The sequence below is a fragment of the Amblyomma mixtum genome, chromosome 3 (genome assembly GCF_055824585.1).
Source record: "Amblyomma mixtum isolate Tamu chromosome 3, ASM5582458v1, whole genome shotgun sequence".
NCBI lineage: Eukaryota > Metazoa > Arthropoda > Arachnida > Ixodida > Ixodidae > Amblyomma > Amblyomma mixtum.
Window position 1 is genome coordinate 217,221,938 of NC_143014.1, and position 16,157 is coordinate 217,238,094.

Sequence of the window (16,157 nt, forward strand, 5' to 3'; positions counted from 1 at the left end):
GTCACTGGCGCTCTGACAGAGCTACCACCCACACAACAGATACCTCAATCCTGACTGAAATACTTCTTGCACCAATATGGACCAAAATGGACAAGCGTGCGCGTAAATGTCCTCCATCTTTTGCCCACTACTTTCATGGTAATAAATCTCTAAAAACGAATTGTACCAAACCTACACAGCAAATCAACGAGTTCAGGTGAGCTGCAAGAACGCTCACATAGTGGAACATGGCTCACCAACTGTTAAGTCGCCCTTAACGCATTCCAAAATTCCAGGTTCTCCTGAAGAAATGTCAGGCGGTCTCTCTTCAACCACATTTGACAGCTCAGCATTCTCAGCCTGGAGACAAATGAAACAAACAACAATCACTATCTGGTTGGCTTTTGATGTGTAAGGAGTGCCACAGAGTTGCTCAGACGACAGTGCAACCAGACAATGGTGGTGGCAAAAAAACATGAAGGTTACATAGGCACTGGCTACCAAACTGCTTTATCCAAGCATCCAAGCGTATATATATATCACATCAGCATTCCAAGCACAAAAAGAAAGTTGAAGACGAAAGGTCAACAGCAGCAGAACACTAAGGAACACAGTCTCATAGATAGAAAGTAATAAATGAGAAAATAAACTCAAGAACAGAGGCAAAATCCACCACAGCACTGAGTGTTATTGCAAGTTTTTTCACAGAAAGGAGGGAGTTTTGTCAACATCCAGTTTCACTGTGCCTCCTGGTTGCACTGTGCTTTGAATAATGAATGAAGCTGCACCACCCTGCTCTACAAATCATGGTTCTGGACAGGTTGGTTGGTTGGTTTATGGGGTTTAACGTCCCAAAGCGACTGCAGCTATGAGAGACGCCGTAGTGGAGGGCTCCGGAAATTTCGACCACCTGGGGTTCTTTAACAGTTCTGGAAAGAGTTAGTTTGCCAAGTTAACCAAACAGTGGAATAAAATTATGTAGCACAGAACACTCGTTTTTTCCACAGAGAAAATGCAGTAATATAGGCACATGTTCTGTGCTGTGCACTCGCATCTGTTACACGGGGTAGCAAAAAAGTGAGCTCACTGGCCCACGCTTATAGGCACGAGTGTGTGAGCACACCAAATTCTCTTCTAATAGCATGCTGTGCCCCCACTCAATGAAGCAGCATGGTGCAGTCATTGTAGGCCATGGACAAAGCTCTCCAATTGCATCACACAGAAGCTTCGTGGCCGGTACGAGAGTACAAAGAGTACCAAGTTGACAAGGCTTTCTCCATCGTAGTGTAGCTACGTCACACATTCATGAAAAATTTGTAAACAGGTCTTCTGCTACAGCAATCAAGAGCTTGAGATAACGGGGCAGAACACTAGAGGAAAGCAAAGGAGTCAAGTCTGCCCATGGACTTCCTTGTATTTCTGTCCCATTACCTGACGTTACAGTTCTAAAATGTACCACCTGGTTCAGAAGCGGCTAATTCAGTCTACTGCCTCCATTAGGTACGAAGACCACTTATTCATTTCAACAGCTTCTATAGTCATTAAAGCTCTGTTCTTTCAATGTAGGCCACACGTTTTTATCAGCGAAAGATGAAGTGCATGCACGTTTGAACATGCTCGCAATGCAAAACGAACCTTGCAGCGTTGAGAAGACAACCAGCCGTCATTTGGTCGTACGAAGTGGATACGCGAGAACATGGCGTCTCAGGGCCCGCTCTGCAGTCGGATGCTGCGTGTACGCCATGTAAACGAACCACCTTAATAAATTTCAGTTTTGGAGAAAATTGCTAACAATAGCGAAAAGGAAAACAGCGAGCCACTGCGCGCATAAACGTGTAAGGAACAGACTGCCAACTTTGTTGTCAAGAACGCCGTGACAAGAGCTAGTACAGACGCCTGCACGCCGGTCTACAGCGTTAGATCGGTATGCTGCGAAACAAACTGAAATCTTAACTCAGCTCATCTATTACTGATGCAGTGCAATTGCCAGGACAAACTGTGTGTCTATGCTGCTTCGCTCCAGCGCAAACATTGTCTCCAGAACCGTATACCTGCTTAAGCGTGCTGACGACTGTACCACACCGAGATAAAGTTGACTCTTGTGCAGAGCAACAGGAGGCAGAAGGTTTTGGGAAGACCACGTTTTTTGCGCGGCTAAAGACACAGCGCTAGAAAATGAAAGCCTATTTTTTATCGCAAGAATATTTTTGCAGGCTATCTAGTGCATGTTTATACTAGGGAGGTTACTGTGGTTACAGCACAAAAAGAGACAGACGACAGAAGAAAAGAATTGCACCACACACAAGCGCTGTGCCCCATTCACTTCGTTCCTTCTGTCGTCTGTGTCACGCCACTTAACAGCGCTGGAACCAACGTTGAACCTTACCTGCATAGATTTTGAAAAGAGCGACTGTATACATAGTTTTCACGTGACGTCACATCCTATGTCGCACGTCACACATCCGAGAGACCGCCGCCGCCGCCGCCATCTTAGGGTGTACGCTTAACCTTCCGCGCGGCCTTTCGCAGTGGTTGAACCTGCGTATGCGCGATACACGGTGCGTTTTGCTGGTGAAATGGCAAAAATCAGTGCCCAGGAGTTCTGCCCATCGTTCTTTGAGCAGCTTGTGGGCCCCACACGGGCTCGCTACGAGTCAAAGATAGCTATGTGCGATGGCATTGATCCGTACCAGCTGCACGTCGGAACAGATGCAACCGCTGATGCCGAGCTGCTGCCACCGACAACGAACATGGACATAGTGAACTACCTTGTTTTGTCGACAAGCTACGTGTCGATGCAGCAGATGAAAGCCTACAAATCGCTTGACGCACACAACTACTTTACGAGTGGTTGGGTGAAGAGTCTGTTGGCCAAACAACTGCCTTCAAAACGTATCGTCTTGTTGAGCGAGGTGAGTGCGCAACAAAACTTCCATTTCTTCGTACGCGTTTTTATAAGCTAAAGCACGGTCGTCTCCTCTGTCCTGCATGCGGTAGAGCACGCGCTAAAGCTACAATCTTTGGTTGTGCGGTTGCAAAACGTGTAGATGAATCTGCAGGGTGCAGGCGCTGTTCGCTTTTCAAGACACCGGCGTTTATCAACCTGTGCACGCTGCATTTTTCAATCTGGTCGATTCAGTAGTGCCCTGTGGTTCTTCATAGTGTACCGAAACCGATCCGCCTTCCGCAGGCTTACGCGAAAGTTTGAACGCGTAACTTCGACAGACATCATCGCCGCTGAGCGCTGGCCGGTGGGTACACGACCGTGCTGCTCGGCGTGTTCACATCGTTTGACGTTAGCTAATGGCCTGCAGCCACAAAAAAGAAAGAAAAAATGTTCTAAGACCCACCGGCCGTCAGCCAGCAACGTTAATGTCAATCCACGCTCTCGAGCGTTCGTGTTAAGTCTGCGGGCGGCGGCACAGAAGCAGTTTTACATTTCGACTAGATCAAAACGAGGTCGCTGCATCTGAGATCGCGTGGCCGCGGTCCTTGGGCGTTTGATGGTGTCTCGTGTCCTGCATTTACGCTGCATTGAGCTATGTGCTCGCAAAAGCAGTGTTTAGGCAGAGCCTGCTTTGGCTGGTGTCAACTTGGAATAGAAGCATAAATTGTAAATTTGAGCAGAAGTGAAAGCTTCCACATCCAACACAGTACAGCACAACTTTGTTTTCTAACTGGCATTTTTTATTTTCAGGTCAATCATTCCCAGCGGCTGCGAGATGCACCTCTCAAGGCATGGATTCTGGCCAACAGTGACGGAAGCATCATCACGGCACACTGCACCTGCATGGCAGGAGCAGGTGAAGCCTGCTCACACGTTGGTGCCGCGTTGTTTGCGGTGGAGACAGCAGTACGCCTCGGAGATTCCCAAACGTGCACAGAAAAAAACAATCTGTGGCTTCCTGCACACAAGCCAGGAGCGGCATTTAAGAGGCTGCGGGACATAGATTTTACGTCATCCCAAGCAAGAAAAAAAAGGATGGATCACGCAGAAAATGTTGACCCTAATGTCCAGGGTGCAACGACATGCTCTGGTCAGTCATCACTGCCCGTGCCACCTGCTCCAACCGTGCAAGAGTGCAATGCCTTGTATGCCAAAATAGCTGCTTCAGGGATAAAGTCGGCGATTTTTGCACTGCATCCGCAGTACAATGGAATGTTCCGGCCTCCCCAGACTAGAGAGCCAAAGCCTCTTCGTGGCCTCTTCTGTGAAGAAGCGCGAGCAGAAGACTTACATCACCTCACTCAGCGCGCAAAGAAATTCATGACAGCTTTTGTCATAACGCAGGAAATGGTAAACTTTGTTGAAGAGAGCACGAGAGACCAAGCAAACTGTGCAAAATGGTACACGCATCGTGCGGGCCGCATCACAGCATCTGTGATGAAAAGTGTGTGCGCTACCAGCATCAATAACCCTGCAATGTCGGTGCTGAAGCAGGTGTGTTATCCTGAGCAGCAAAAATTCTCCAACGCAGCCACAGAATGGGGGAAGCAACATGAAAAGGATGCTGTAGGCAGTTATGCAGAAGAAATGGTAAAGAAGCATACCAACTTCACACATGCAAAAGCAGGACTATTTCTGAGTGCGAAGTACCCACACATTGCCGCAAGTCCAGACGCTATAGCCAACTGCAGTTGCTGTGGCAAGGGCACCGTTGAAGTCAAGTGCCCCTACACTTTAGCCCAAAAAGGATTATTTGGAGCAGAGCAGCACCCGCAGTTCTGCCTAGAAAGCATTGATGGGCGTGTAACATTGAAGAGGACCCATGCTTATTTTTTCCAAGTGCAAACACAAATGGCAGTGTGCAACGTGGATTACTGTGACTTTGTCGTGTGGACGCCAACATCAATGCATATCGAGAGGGTTCAGAGAGATGAATCTTTTATTGAGAAGTTCGTGGCAACTGCGGCAGACTTTTTTGTGCGTGTTGTTTTGCCTGAGCTATTTGCTGGATACTTCACGAAAAAACCCACCACAAGGAACAAAGATTTGTTCTGCTACTGCCAAGGCCCCGACACTGGCAAAATGCTTGCTTGCGACGGCAACGACTGCAAGTATGGATGGTTTCACTTCTCTTGCCTTGGGATTAATAGAGCCCCTAAGCAGAAGAAGTGGTTCTGTGAAGACTGCAGCCAGTCATCTATCGGTGCGACGCAGTGACTGGGGCAGACTTACTGAGCTCCAAGAGGACAGCCATGCAAAATATATACATTATTGAAGTGCATAGTCAAGGTTTGGTTTAGTGGGGCTTATCGTTCCAAAAGAACTCAGGCAATGAGGGATGCCATAATGGAGGGCTCCAGAAATTTCAACCACATCTGGTTCTTAAACGTGCACTGACATCGCAGAAAACTCAATCTCTGGCATTTCACCTCAATCGGAAGGCGACCATTGGGCCAAGGTTGAACCTGTGTCCTTCGATTCAGCAGTTGAGCGCCCTAACCACTGAGCCATCGCGGCAACTAAATACCAATAGTTGAGTAGCTCAAGTACTCAACAGCCCCCTTTATGGATCACTGCCTTGTCGTGGCGAAGGGGCTTGCGCAACTCAATGAAGCCATGAGCTATGCTGTGCAGGGCCACCCAAGACAGACAGGTCATGGCAGAGAGTTCTGACAAAATGTGGTCCACTAGAGAATGCAGTGACCCACTCCAGTATTTTTTGCCAAGGAAACAGTACTGACTTTCACAGAAGGCTAAAGGAGTGTACCTGCGGAAATAAACCTTAACTGCTAACTGGAAGGTCTAATCCTGAAGTTAAAGCTCAGTTACTGTGGCCACTTAATGAGAAGACAAGAGCTGCTGGAAAGACCCTGTTGCAGGGAGAGATTGAAGGCAGAAGAAGGGGCCAGTAAAGGATGGGATGGTTAGATGACATCACCAAGGCAAGAAAATGAAATTGTGTGAACTACAGCAGTGAGTGGAAGACCACTAACTCCTAAAAGGCCTGACGTGATGTCGTGCATAAGGCCACGAAGAGCTTAATGCAACCTGACTGTACAGGTCAACAGTGGCAGCAGATAGAATAAAATACAATCATGCCCCAACTCTGGCGTGCGTGTGGGGAGCTTTCTCAGCTCTGAAAATTTTCTGACCGACAGCCACAGCAGCATTTTGCCCTTGAAAAAGATTACCTTCACTACATATTTTCTATTGCGAGAACAGAACCAAGTCGCACACATACAGAATTAGCATGTACATCCTTGGTAATTTCAAAAACTTGTGGTTACATGATACACACTGGCACGAAAAAAAGTTGAGAATCCTCAGTTACATATGAGGAAATGCAACATGGGGCAGTGACATAGAAATGATCGCATACAGTGTATTTCAGACACCAAAAAAATAGATGACGCATCCTGGCATCTGAAGAAAATGTACATTAAAACAAAATTACAGTAAAAATTCTTCAGTGTTCGAAAACTTGGCACTATCAACCCCAGAAGCAAACAGTCAATTCAACCATTGTTACAGAAGCAAGCTCAGCAGATTCAGAAAAGCAGGCAACAAACCAATAAACTGCATTAAAAGCAAAAGTTCACTGATTAAATGAAATTGCAGCCCACAGCTGCAAAAAGCTAAAGTCACTGAAATAAATTTGCACAAAGTAAAAATAGCTGCTATTAAGTACTAGAAACGCTCTGCCAATGCACGACAGTGCCATATGTTCTGTGTGTACAGGAACATAACTGAAGGGCTTCATAGACTTGCACAAATGTTTGTGTAAGGTCACGAGGAGAGTGCAGCTGCTCTTATTCATAACTCTCACTCGCCACTTCTGTACAAGGGAGATATGCCCTCTTAAATAGTTCACAGAGGCCTCAAGAAAGAACTATCCTTGTAATGCAAAAAAAGCGGCTGATAGTCTGCCACAGCACATACTACATTCTGTTTCCTGTTCAAAGCATGATTGACACACACATCAGGATTTGCAAAAAAAAAAAAACATTGCAGGTGACAACCCTTGCTTTCATGATTCTATTGAAACCAGTGATAAAAAGTTGTTGTAAATTATGCCAGCTGATGAAAAGAAACCCATCTCCGACATTAAGAGCAGTGTTTAGTTTGAAACAAGGAAATGACCAAGTGCAGTACACAGAGTCTAATTTGTGTTAAGTGCGTAATTGTGTACACTGCATCTGAAAGGGATAACAGCTTGGTCACAGTACAAGGGCCCATAAAAATTCAGGGGGACACTTTGTTGACCTAACGTGCGGTGAGGCGAAAGCCTTAAGCGCGGTCTTGCTGCTTGTGTCACTGATGTGTGGTTAAGATGTTAAGCTTCGCCTCTAAGAGTGGAACGCGACAGCGCCTTGCAACGCTGCCAGGGTGTCCACAGAACACCATCGCCCGTTCGGCTCTACGCCTTGCTCCTCGGTAACTTGGTTTAATGTATCTGTCTCGCATATCTCGGTGGACACCTGAACCTCGCCGTGAGGGAAGGGAGGAAGATTGGAGTGACCGAAGACACCGTATTCACTAGACGCGCCTTTGTTCATTCCCAACCATCGAGGTAGCATGGCAGAGTGGTTAGCGTGCTCGTCTCGCACTCCGGAGAGCTTGGTTCGATTCCCCAACTCGACCCATTTCCTACTCGTTTTTATTTATTTCTCTGCTCTGACTAGAAAAGTAAATTAGGTGAATTAATTAACTAAACTCAGCCCCACCTACTTGGAGCATCACTATACCATCCCTTTAATTGGTTGCATGGTTGCAGTCAAAGTACCACTGGCCCCGTTTGAAATTTGTGCACTGTGACGTCACGACCATTTCGACCAATTGAAAAGCGTGACATTTCTCTCGACAACTGCTGCTTACAACGATGAGGCATTAAAGGCTTCCGCCTTAAAATAAGAGTTTATGATTAACGTAGCAATGCACAGATAATGATTGCGTCATAATAAATAAGAGGCTTCCACGAAGAGCGGGTGATGCCCCAATTATCATCCCTTTTGAAGAATCACCGCACAGCTTAGGTTATGACATCGGCCGCCATGGTAGCTCAGTGGTTGCGGCACTCCGCTGCTGACCCAAAATATGCATGGTCAGTTCCAGCCTTGGCGGTCGCATTTCAGTGGAGTCAGAATTCTAGAGGCCCGCATACATTGCGATGTCAGTGCATGTTAAAGAGCCTGTTACTTGAAGATGAATCACCAACAAGCCCAAGCTGCTGTTCTGGAGAAATATGGGAGGGCTTAGTGCTGCAGTAAGCATAGTCTGGCTGATGACCATGGCCCCAACTCCACTCACTGAAACCTATCCAAAAAGCAGCCATTTTTGCCTTCATGAGACAAAAAAAAAACCTCTTTACATTGTACATTTCTGTACACAGGATAAAGCAGCATGTTCCAAAGTTTTGCTACTGCACTGACCTGTTATGCCCGATCAAAACCTGGACTTTTCAATTAGAGGGGACCACAGACGGACACAAGTTTGTGAGAGCACAGCAGACTGCTACTATCTTGTCTAGTGGTGTGAACTTATCTGCATGCCTGGCTGTCACGAAGTTAATTGGCTGAATATCCTTCAAGATTACAAATTTGTTGCGAACTAATCCTATCACACGCTCGACATGAATGCGAACATTCGCCAGCCTTCGAGTGTTTTCGACTTCCATGGCTGAGAGCTGCTTCTTGCCCTTTGTGAAAGCAGGTATGTGTAGTTTTGCACAGTACAAACCTAATATGTCTGCAATGTCAAATCCTCTGTCTGCAAGAACAACATCTCCTTGAGTTAAATTGTCGAGAATGCCGCAGTTTTCGGTTATGTGTTTGTCAGAGACCCTTCCACCCCAGCCTTCAGAAATGAAAGTAATTGCACCTTGTGGAGCAATCCCTACCAGGTATTTCGCAGTGTTGCTGCCCTTGTACTGTGACCAAGTCTCACTCCTAGGCTCAAGTGCAGATGGCCGTTCAATCTTCACTTCAAAGCAGTCAATAATGATGGCTACTTTGCTCCCAAAAGAATCATAAAATGCCTGTGGCATCGTACTCTGCAGTAGCTGCCGTGACGGCCATGCAATTTGCGACCTCAACCGCCAGAATGCCCCATGCAGCCATTTTTCAAATATGCGGCTCACAGTCGAGCATGAAACTCCAAATCTGTATGCAAGATCCTGCAAGGGAAAGCTGCATTTCAACTTCATCATAAAAATAACAAATTCAACAAATTTTTCTAAGCCATTCTGTTGAGTGTGCTTAACAGAAACTTCAACCAATTCAAAAACTGCCCGAAGAGTAACAAAATTTGGCAATCCTGTATAAAATGCAACTTTTCGTGCATCTTGACGCAGTGATGCCTCGGAGATGGCTGCGCTCTTGTTCTTCAAGATTTGAAGCTCTGATGTCAGACGCTGGTTGTCGGCCTCCAGAGCCTCTAGCTGGTGTTTCGTCAGCTCTGTTTGAACAGCAGTTTCTGGAATGATATGAAAATAAAGAGAAATGTGATCGCCTAAGTTAAGCAAATTTCGGCCCAAGTAAAAAAGCAGTCATATCTGCAGGGAGAGAGTAACAAGCCTACCTCTGGTTAGCTTCAAGTCTAATGCACAGCCTGGAACAACAGCTTGGTCGTGTGCGCAGTCGGCCGCTACGGCGTGATGCGGCGCAGGTTGGGCTGCACCATCGTGCTGCATGGCGTCGTCCGGCACGGACACATCACCCCGAAGCTCGTCGTCCAACGGGAGGGCGGCGGCGACTGCTGCGGGTGCGACCACTCTCATCGCTGCGCGTTGGTCGTGTTCGCAGTCGGCCGCTACGACGCGATGCGGCTCAGGATGCGTTGCACCATCGTGCTGCATAGTGTCGTCAGCTTGAAGCTCGTCGTCCAGCTGGAGGACGGCGGCGGCCACTGCTGCGGGTGCGACCACACTCATCGCTGCGCGTTGCTTGGCGCGCTCGTACCGGGCGCTCGCCTCCGCTACGCGCAGCTTGCTGCTGTAACCAAGCTCTAAGCTCGGCGCCCAGTCGGGATTAGTCTCGTCCATGAGACTTGATGGTTTGCCTGAAAGCAACCATACATTCATGATTTGATCGCAATCAATGTCGCGGCATTCCAAAATGAGCTAATGCGGCACCGCCGGCGCAATCAAGTGCGGCAGCACTAAACTAGAGGGAAAAGTTCGCTTGGGAGCAATGATTTCAAAGAGTTACTAGTTCTACTTAATTTCCGCACACGCTCTCGTATTTTCTTACCTGTAATAAAGTGACGACCGCATACACGAACGTTGGCGAGGTTTTTCAAATCCTTGCGGTTCAAACGCGCCAGCCAGGCGTTCCGGCGCTTTTCGGACAGCGTCTGTGTGCGCTGGCACTGCCATGAAATAATTTTCGGCAACAGGAACATCCCTGGGGGTGGCTCTGCACTACCTGGCCTTCGTAAGGTCTTGCTTCTGCTGCCGCAGCCAACTACAGCACAATTCGGCATGCTGACGGTCTACAAATTCGCAGCGACGAGGGAATCACACGGCTGCCTGCGTCTGCGTACACCCCAATATGGCGTCCACGTATCCCAGAAGGCCCTGTGAATGGCATCCGGTGACGTCCGTGCAAACTATGTATATGCACGACGCCGTTACGTGTTACGTTGTGTCACGGCCGGTCTGGGCATGAATCTGGGCGCGCGCGCGCGCTCTTTCCTTTTGGATTGGATTGGATTAGATTTGGGGCTTGTCTCTTTGCAACGGGGATTAACTCTACAGACTGTTGCGCAAATCAGAGAAAATCGAAAAAGAAAAATTCTCTCGGCTTAACAGCGCGTTTGTTCGGGCTCAAATTTCGCACAGAGGTTGCATTTGGTGGTCAGTTTTGTTTTATACTAAATTTAGGTGGGGTACTTGCCTGATTCAGTCAGAATTATCAGGAAATCCCCATCGTATGCGGTGACCATGCGAACCAAAACCGAAAGACTTCGCAGCAGTGGTACCCGTGGCGCCATCTCGCACCCATCGGAGAAACGAGCTCTCTACCGGGGAGGGCGGTGGGGTGGAGATTGCTGCGATGTCTTTCAGTTTTGGATCGTCGTCGCCACATACGATGGGGATTTCCAAATAATTCTGACTGAATGAGGCAAGTACCCCACCTAAATGTAGTATAAAACAAAACTGACCACCAAATGCAACCTCTGTGCGAAATTTGAGCCCGAACAAACGCGCGGTAATTTTTTTTCGATTTTCTCTGATTTACGCAACACGCGATATGGGGGACATTACACGAAAGTCCACTTTGTGACGCTACGGCGGAGTCTGTACCGCCGTGTCCTCACCACCAACTAACGCTTCAGCCTACTCCAATTTTCAAGGCGACGCTTTGTTGTTTCGACCGCCCTGGCCTTGGAAATCCCAATAAAAAAAAAACATTGGAACCAATTGGATTTCCAATGGGTTCCAATTGGTTCCAATTGGAATGGTGTTCCAGTGGGATGGTTCAAATGGACTAACCAATTGAACCATTTGGGTTTCCAATTGGTTCCAATTGGAATGGTGTTCCAATTGGATGGTCCAAGTGGACTATCCATTGGACCTTTTGGGTTTCCAATTGGTGAGCCCAATAGACGATATGCGAAATTGCTTGGCGGTCTGGCAACACCGCGCCCACAACTTCCGGTTTCCATCTTGGCGCGGTCGAGCTCGACGAGCTGGTGCATCGTTTGCTATGCGTACTTTCTTCTTGCGAGTGGAATTTCAACAGGCAAGCTTCAGCTGCTGCGTTGTTTTCACAGTTGATCTTTGACTAAATGTAGGTGCTTTCAATAAGCGCCAGCTTACTCCTACCGCGTCCTCAGCGTCGCTTGAAGTCTGGCGCTGATGATCGCAATAATCGGCACTCGAAAGTGGGTTGGAAAGTCGAACCGTGACCGTGTGCTGTTGTCGTTTTAATGCTCGCATTAAAGCACCAGTTCAAGCATCACGCATTATCATTGCTATTTTATTCCCAGGTGGACGTGAATTCATCTGGTAGGGTAGCGAGCAGTTATTTTGCGGTGAGTGCGCACGTGTGTTGACAAACTTCTGTGATAGTGCGAACTTTCGTTCGCGCCGACGCCAGGAGCTTCGTGCATTGCAGTATAATCATACAAGACCCTCGAACAGCTGCGCAATTCGATTCCTTTACTGTAATGTGCAATGCGCATCTGCGGTTTTCAACGTCACCGTTTCAGAGCCCGGCGTCGGTTGATTTTCGCCGCAATTCGTTGAAACCGCGTCTTGCTTAAGACGCAGTTGAAGCGAGTATTGCGATGTTGTCAATCGATATTACCAAGAGGAAAGTGGGCATATATAATTCAAAATGTAAGCAAAGACGCAGTTTTTCTTTTTTTTTTCAGATAAGCACTGAGCTACCGCGGCGTCTTGATTAGAGAAAGAGCGTACAGCTGTAGGTGCCTGCACGGACTCGATACGCTGGTCAAGTTGGGTGTGCAGGGGCGAAATTAGCATGTTCGTTGCTTCCGAAACTTAATTAGCTTACTCCCAAACTTGGACAAATGGCTTTGTTGCGAAGCAAGCTGTTGAAGCTTGCCACAACGATAATAAAATCTGATGGCCTGAAGCGTTTTCAGAACACTGTTGCACGAACTTTCTAGCTTAGAAATGCGTCCCTCCTTCATAATAAAGTAGCTATATTATTCGCTTCTTTTTTTTTAGATTTTCGTCGCCGCAGATATGGAAGGTATAGGAATCCTCAAGAAATAAAGCATTCGCACCTCAGTATTTACACGTAGGGTGTATTGCTTCACAAAGACTCCTTAACGCGCATAACATATGCGTATGGTCCAGGGAGTTTGCTCGCCCTTCTAAAACTAATTGAACGCGGGAAAAACTTAACTGAACACGTAGCAAACTAAGCAGTAATCGGCATATGGTTCTTCGAGTTAACTTATTTCGCCACGGCACAAGCGATTGGCCCGCTCAAAAAAATTACCTTCTCTATTACGTTGTCCAAGTATGCGTCTATATATATTCACGCCCGACCGGAGAGTTGATAAATACACGAAATCGGCTTCTAATTTTGATCAGAGACAACAAAGGCTGTGGTCCTTATCTTAATTTAAACGCAAATCACCTCGAGAGATTTGTCAAAAATCAGCGCAGAAAGCGAAAGCTGCGCACTGATCCGCGTGCTGACACACGATACCTCGCATGGCGTTTTGTGTTACTAAAACGTTGGGACGGAGTAAAAAAATAGAAAAGCGAAAAGCTGGAACGCATCTGGTTCTGGCACGCATCGTAGTGTCTTTTCACAGTGGAGAGGGTAGCGCAACACTGCATCGGCATTTTACTTTTCAAACGAAGCGCAGCCGTTTTAACCCAACGCTGGGCAGCGGTTTCGTTTTCTGTACCGTGCCAACATGGAGGACTTAGTTCTCGGAGCGTCGAGAGATGGCGCTGCGCATTTCGCATATCGTCTATTGGTCCGCCGAACTGCACCCAATTTATCCAATGAATGTTTGCATGTTTGACGAAAAAGGTAGAACTAATATGGTACTTACAATAAGAGCTATCAGCAGCTTAGCCTAATAAATTGTACTCGTCACCTATACCACCACTGGAGCTGAAATTAAATTAAATATCTGCGCTCAGTGGGCAAGCGCCACCGGCCCCAGCATGAGAGCCTAATAAATTGGGTATATAAGTTGGAGCAGAAGTGTGTTCTCTGAATGTACATATTGAGCTAATGTATGCTACTAGTGCCTGAATGTGCAGTGTTGCTTGTGTATTATGCATGTGTGGCTGTTGGCTTTGATTTCCATAAAAGCATGTTAATTTCAATTCCGTAGAAAAATGTTGATTGGTACTAGGCACAGTGTCTTTCCATTTCTAGGCACAGGTTCGACTCCATCAGCTCAATTGGCGCTCGTACGAACGCCAATGGAGCCGAACCTGCAAATTCATCGGGGGACCACCCGAGTCACACAGCGGCACGCGTTGCTTGAACGGTGCGTCGCTGCATCCAGCCAACCCAATTGGAGGACGACTCACCAGAGAAACCCATCGGGTAGCTCCGTCCCGGTTCGAAACTGAACGGCTGCTGTAGCGGCGCAGAGGGCCTGCCCATGAATTCAGACCTCAGGTGTACAACTTGCGCATGGTTACCTTGGCAGTAGGTTCGGCGGCCAAACGAGCGCCGCGCATGCTCCGTCTCTCCACCGCATCTGTACGCGAGTCAGAATGGTCGGTACGGTGCGTCACCTTGCTGTCAGTACCAGCAACGCCATTGATGGTACCAGCGGCAGGAAAGATGCATCAAAGCTCAGTCTGTCAAAACGGCAGTTTCGTCAGGAAATGAATGCCACAGACGCCCGCACGACTCACCGAGGTCTTCTGCCAATTACCTTGAGGCTTCCAAAAGGTGGCGCAAGCCACCATACCGAAGAGGAAGTGAAGCCAGCCGTCGGCAACGCAGTAGATCTGATACGAGACGGCGCTGTTATTCCGAGATTAGAAGGCGCCAGCAAGTCTGGAAAGGAACGGCGCAGTGAATCCACGTCTAGACGGAGCTGTCATTGTGGGAAGAGACGACGCAGTAAATCCGCTACCAGACGGCGCAGTGATCCCGGGACGAGAAGGCACAGTCGGTCAGGAAGGAGACGATGCAACTAATCCAGTACCAGATGGCGCAGTCAGTATGGTACCAAGTCGCCGTGAATCCACTACGCTGGCCTCTGCGCTTTTTTCAGTCAAGACCAAGTACAGAGACAGAGTGGTGACCAAGATGGACTGGCTCTCCGACGCTTCTTCAAAACAAGTCTCAAGGAAGCAACAACCCAAGAATGGCCGGCTCCTTTCAGAGGGAGAGCTTAAGTCGCTGCATCCCTGAGTCATCACGACATTTTCCCATGGCTGCCACCAAAAGAAGCCAATCCCTTACATCAAATCGGGAGGTTACACAAAAACAAGTTGTCCAATCTTACCCACCTCATGACGCAACGCAAGAATTGGGCCATGCCATTCCCGCCAAAAAGAATCGATTTCAAGAGTACCCACCCGACTCCTTTGCTCTCGGTACACTCGTTTTCAGCCCTGATGGCAACTGTTTGCGACCCGAGGGCACCACCTCCCTACTAGGCCAAGAAGCAGGCACTCGCGCAATAGTGCGTCCAGAGACTGCTGTCGTCGTGGAAGCAGTCCGCTCTGGGAATAAAAACCTTGCCCTGAGAAATTTCGGAGACTGCCACAGTGATACTCCTTTTCAGCCCTTCTCATATGACTCTTATGCTCACGTAGAGGTGCAGCAAGCTTGTTTAGACGGTGAACATATATTAATGGTCCCTTGCCGCTGTATTTACGATAAGGTGAGTAGTAGTAGTAAAAATATTTATTGTTGCAAAAGGAAGGGTTAGGGAGTAGGGGGTTGGGGATAGATAGATGTGGAGCTTCAGTGGTCGGTCTTCCCTATTCCAGGATCCCGTTGGCCTCCGCCGCTGCCTTGGCCCTCGTCACCAGCATAAGCTGTGTGCTCGGGTCGGAGTCAGTCAGGAGGGTCTCCCACTGCTCTAGACTAGGGCTATTTATCTTTGGTAATAAAGGGCTTTTTTCACAGCCCCAGGTGGCGTGGTACGTTGTGGCGTAGCCCCCACACCACACGCACTCTTTCGCGTATCTGTTCGGCCACATTTTATGATACGTGGCTCTGCTTGGGTAGGTGTCTGTTTGTAGTCGTCTGAGCGTGGTGGCCTGCTCTCTGTTGAGGACATCCGCCGGAGCCGAGTACTTCTTGCGCGCTCCCAACAACACCTTCATTGCCTCCCCGTAAGATTCTGGCGTGCTGAAGGGTTCGACCGGCAAACCCACCCTCCGGTTCGTGAACCCTCGGACAACGGTGTCTACCATGAGATTTCCCTCAACCCCAGTGTCAGGGACCCAAATGATGGCGTGTTGAATGTTTGTGTTGTTTGATCCATGTCTGTGTTGTTTTTGTTCGAAGAGGATCCTCGCGGCTTTTCGACCGATCCTTCCATCTCTGTATGTCCTCGCTGCAGCCTGAGAATCTGTCGCTATCCAGTAACTCAGTCCCTGCCGATTGGCTTCACTCACGGCTAGAGCTATGGCGATCTCTTCCGCTGGTTGGGTTGTCCTTGTGCGCACTGGCGTTCACTACTGCTACCGCCCTAGGGTTTTCCTCCGTTCTGTACTTGGACGCGTCAACATACAAAACCATCTGTTTCTTCTTTAGGAACCTGT

General features: G+C 48.1%; 3 protein-coding genes across 8 annotated transcripts in view; 1 reads left to right on the plus strand and 2 right to left on the minus strand.

Annotated features, from left to right (window-relative positions):
* The window catches only part of LOC149353679 (uncharacterized), a 52,208-nt gene extending 38,068 nt beyond the window's left edge, over positions 1 to 14,140 (minus strand). For 2 of the 5 annotated variants that reach the window (XR_016291025.1, XM_089582722.1), the window contains exons 1-4: positions 10,535 to 10,611; positions 2,366 to 2,390; positions 1,615 to 1,708; positions 237 to 339 (exon numbers count right to left, since the gene is read on the minus strand). Coding sequence is in view for 4 of the 5 variants with exons in the window: in XM_089582722.1 (XP_089438848.1) it covers positions 237 to 339; positions 1,615 to 1,677 (166 nt within the window). In the remaining variant the exon portion in view is untranslated. Of the gene's footprint in view, positions 1 to 236; positions 340 to 1,614; positions 1,709 to 2,030; positions 2,313 to 2,365; positions 2,391 to 10,534; positions 10,612 to 13,955 lie in introns of those variants that run through there. The other 3 variants (XM_089582723.1, XM_089582725.1, XM_089582724.1) reach the window with 3 other exon arrangements.
* On the plus strand, positions 2,469 to 6,030 carry LOC149353680 (uncharacterized). The gene is made up of 2 exons (XM_089582719.1): positions 2,469 to 2,891; positions 3,677 to 6,030. The coding sequence occupies exons 1-2, from the start codon at positions 2,556 to 2,558 to the stop codon at positions 5,141 to 5,143; spliced, it is 1,803 nt and encodes a 600-aa protein (XP_089438845.1). The 5' UTR covers positions 2,469 to 2,555; the 3' UTR covers positions 5,144 to 6,030.
* LOC149353681 (uncharacterized) lies at positions 4,848 to 10,508 on the minus strand. 2 transcript variants are annotated; one of them, XM_089582720.1, is made up of 3 exons: positions 10,174 to 10,508; positions 9,503 to 9,982; positions 4,848 to 9,397 (listed from the first exon to the last, which is right to left on the minus strand). In XM_089582720.1, exons 1-3 carry the CDS (start codon positions 10,403 to 10,405, stop codon positions 8,385 to 8,387), a joined length of 1,725 nt encoding a protein of 574 aa, XP_089438846.1. In that variant the 5' UTR covers positions 10,406 to 10,508; the 3' UTR covers positions 4,848 to 8,384. The 2 variants fall into 2 exon arrangements, with proteins under 2 accessions (XP_089438846.1, XP_089438847.1); XM_089582721.1 differs by having other exon boundaries at positions 9,385 to 9,982.
* Positions 14,141 to 16,157: the final 2,017 nt, after the last annotated feature.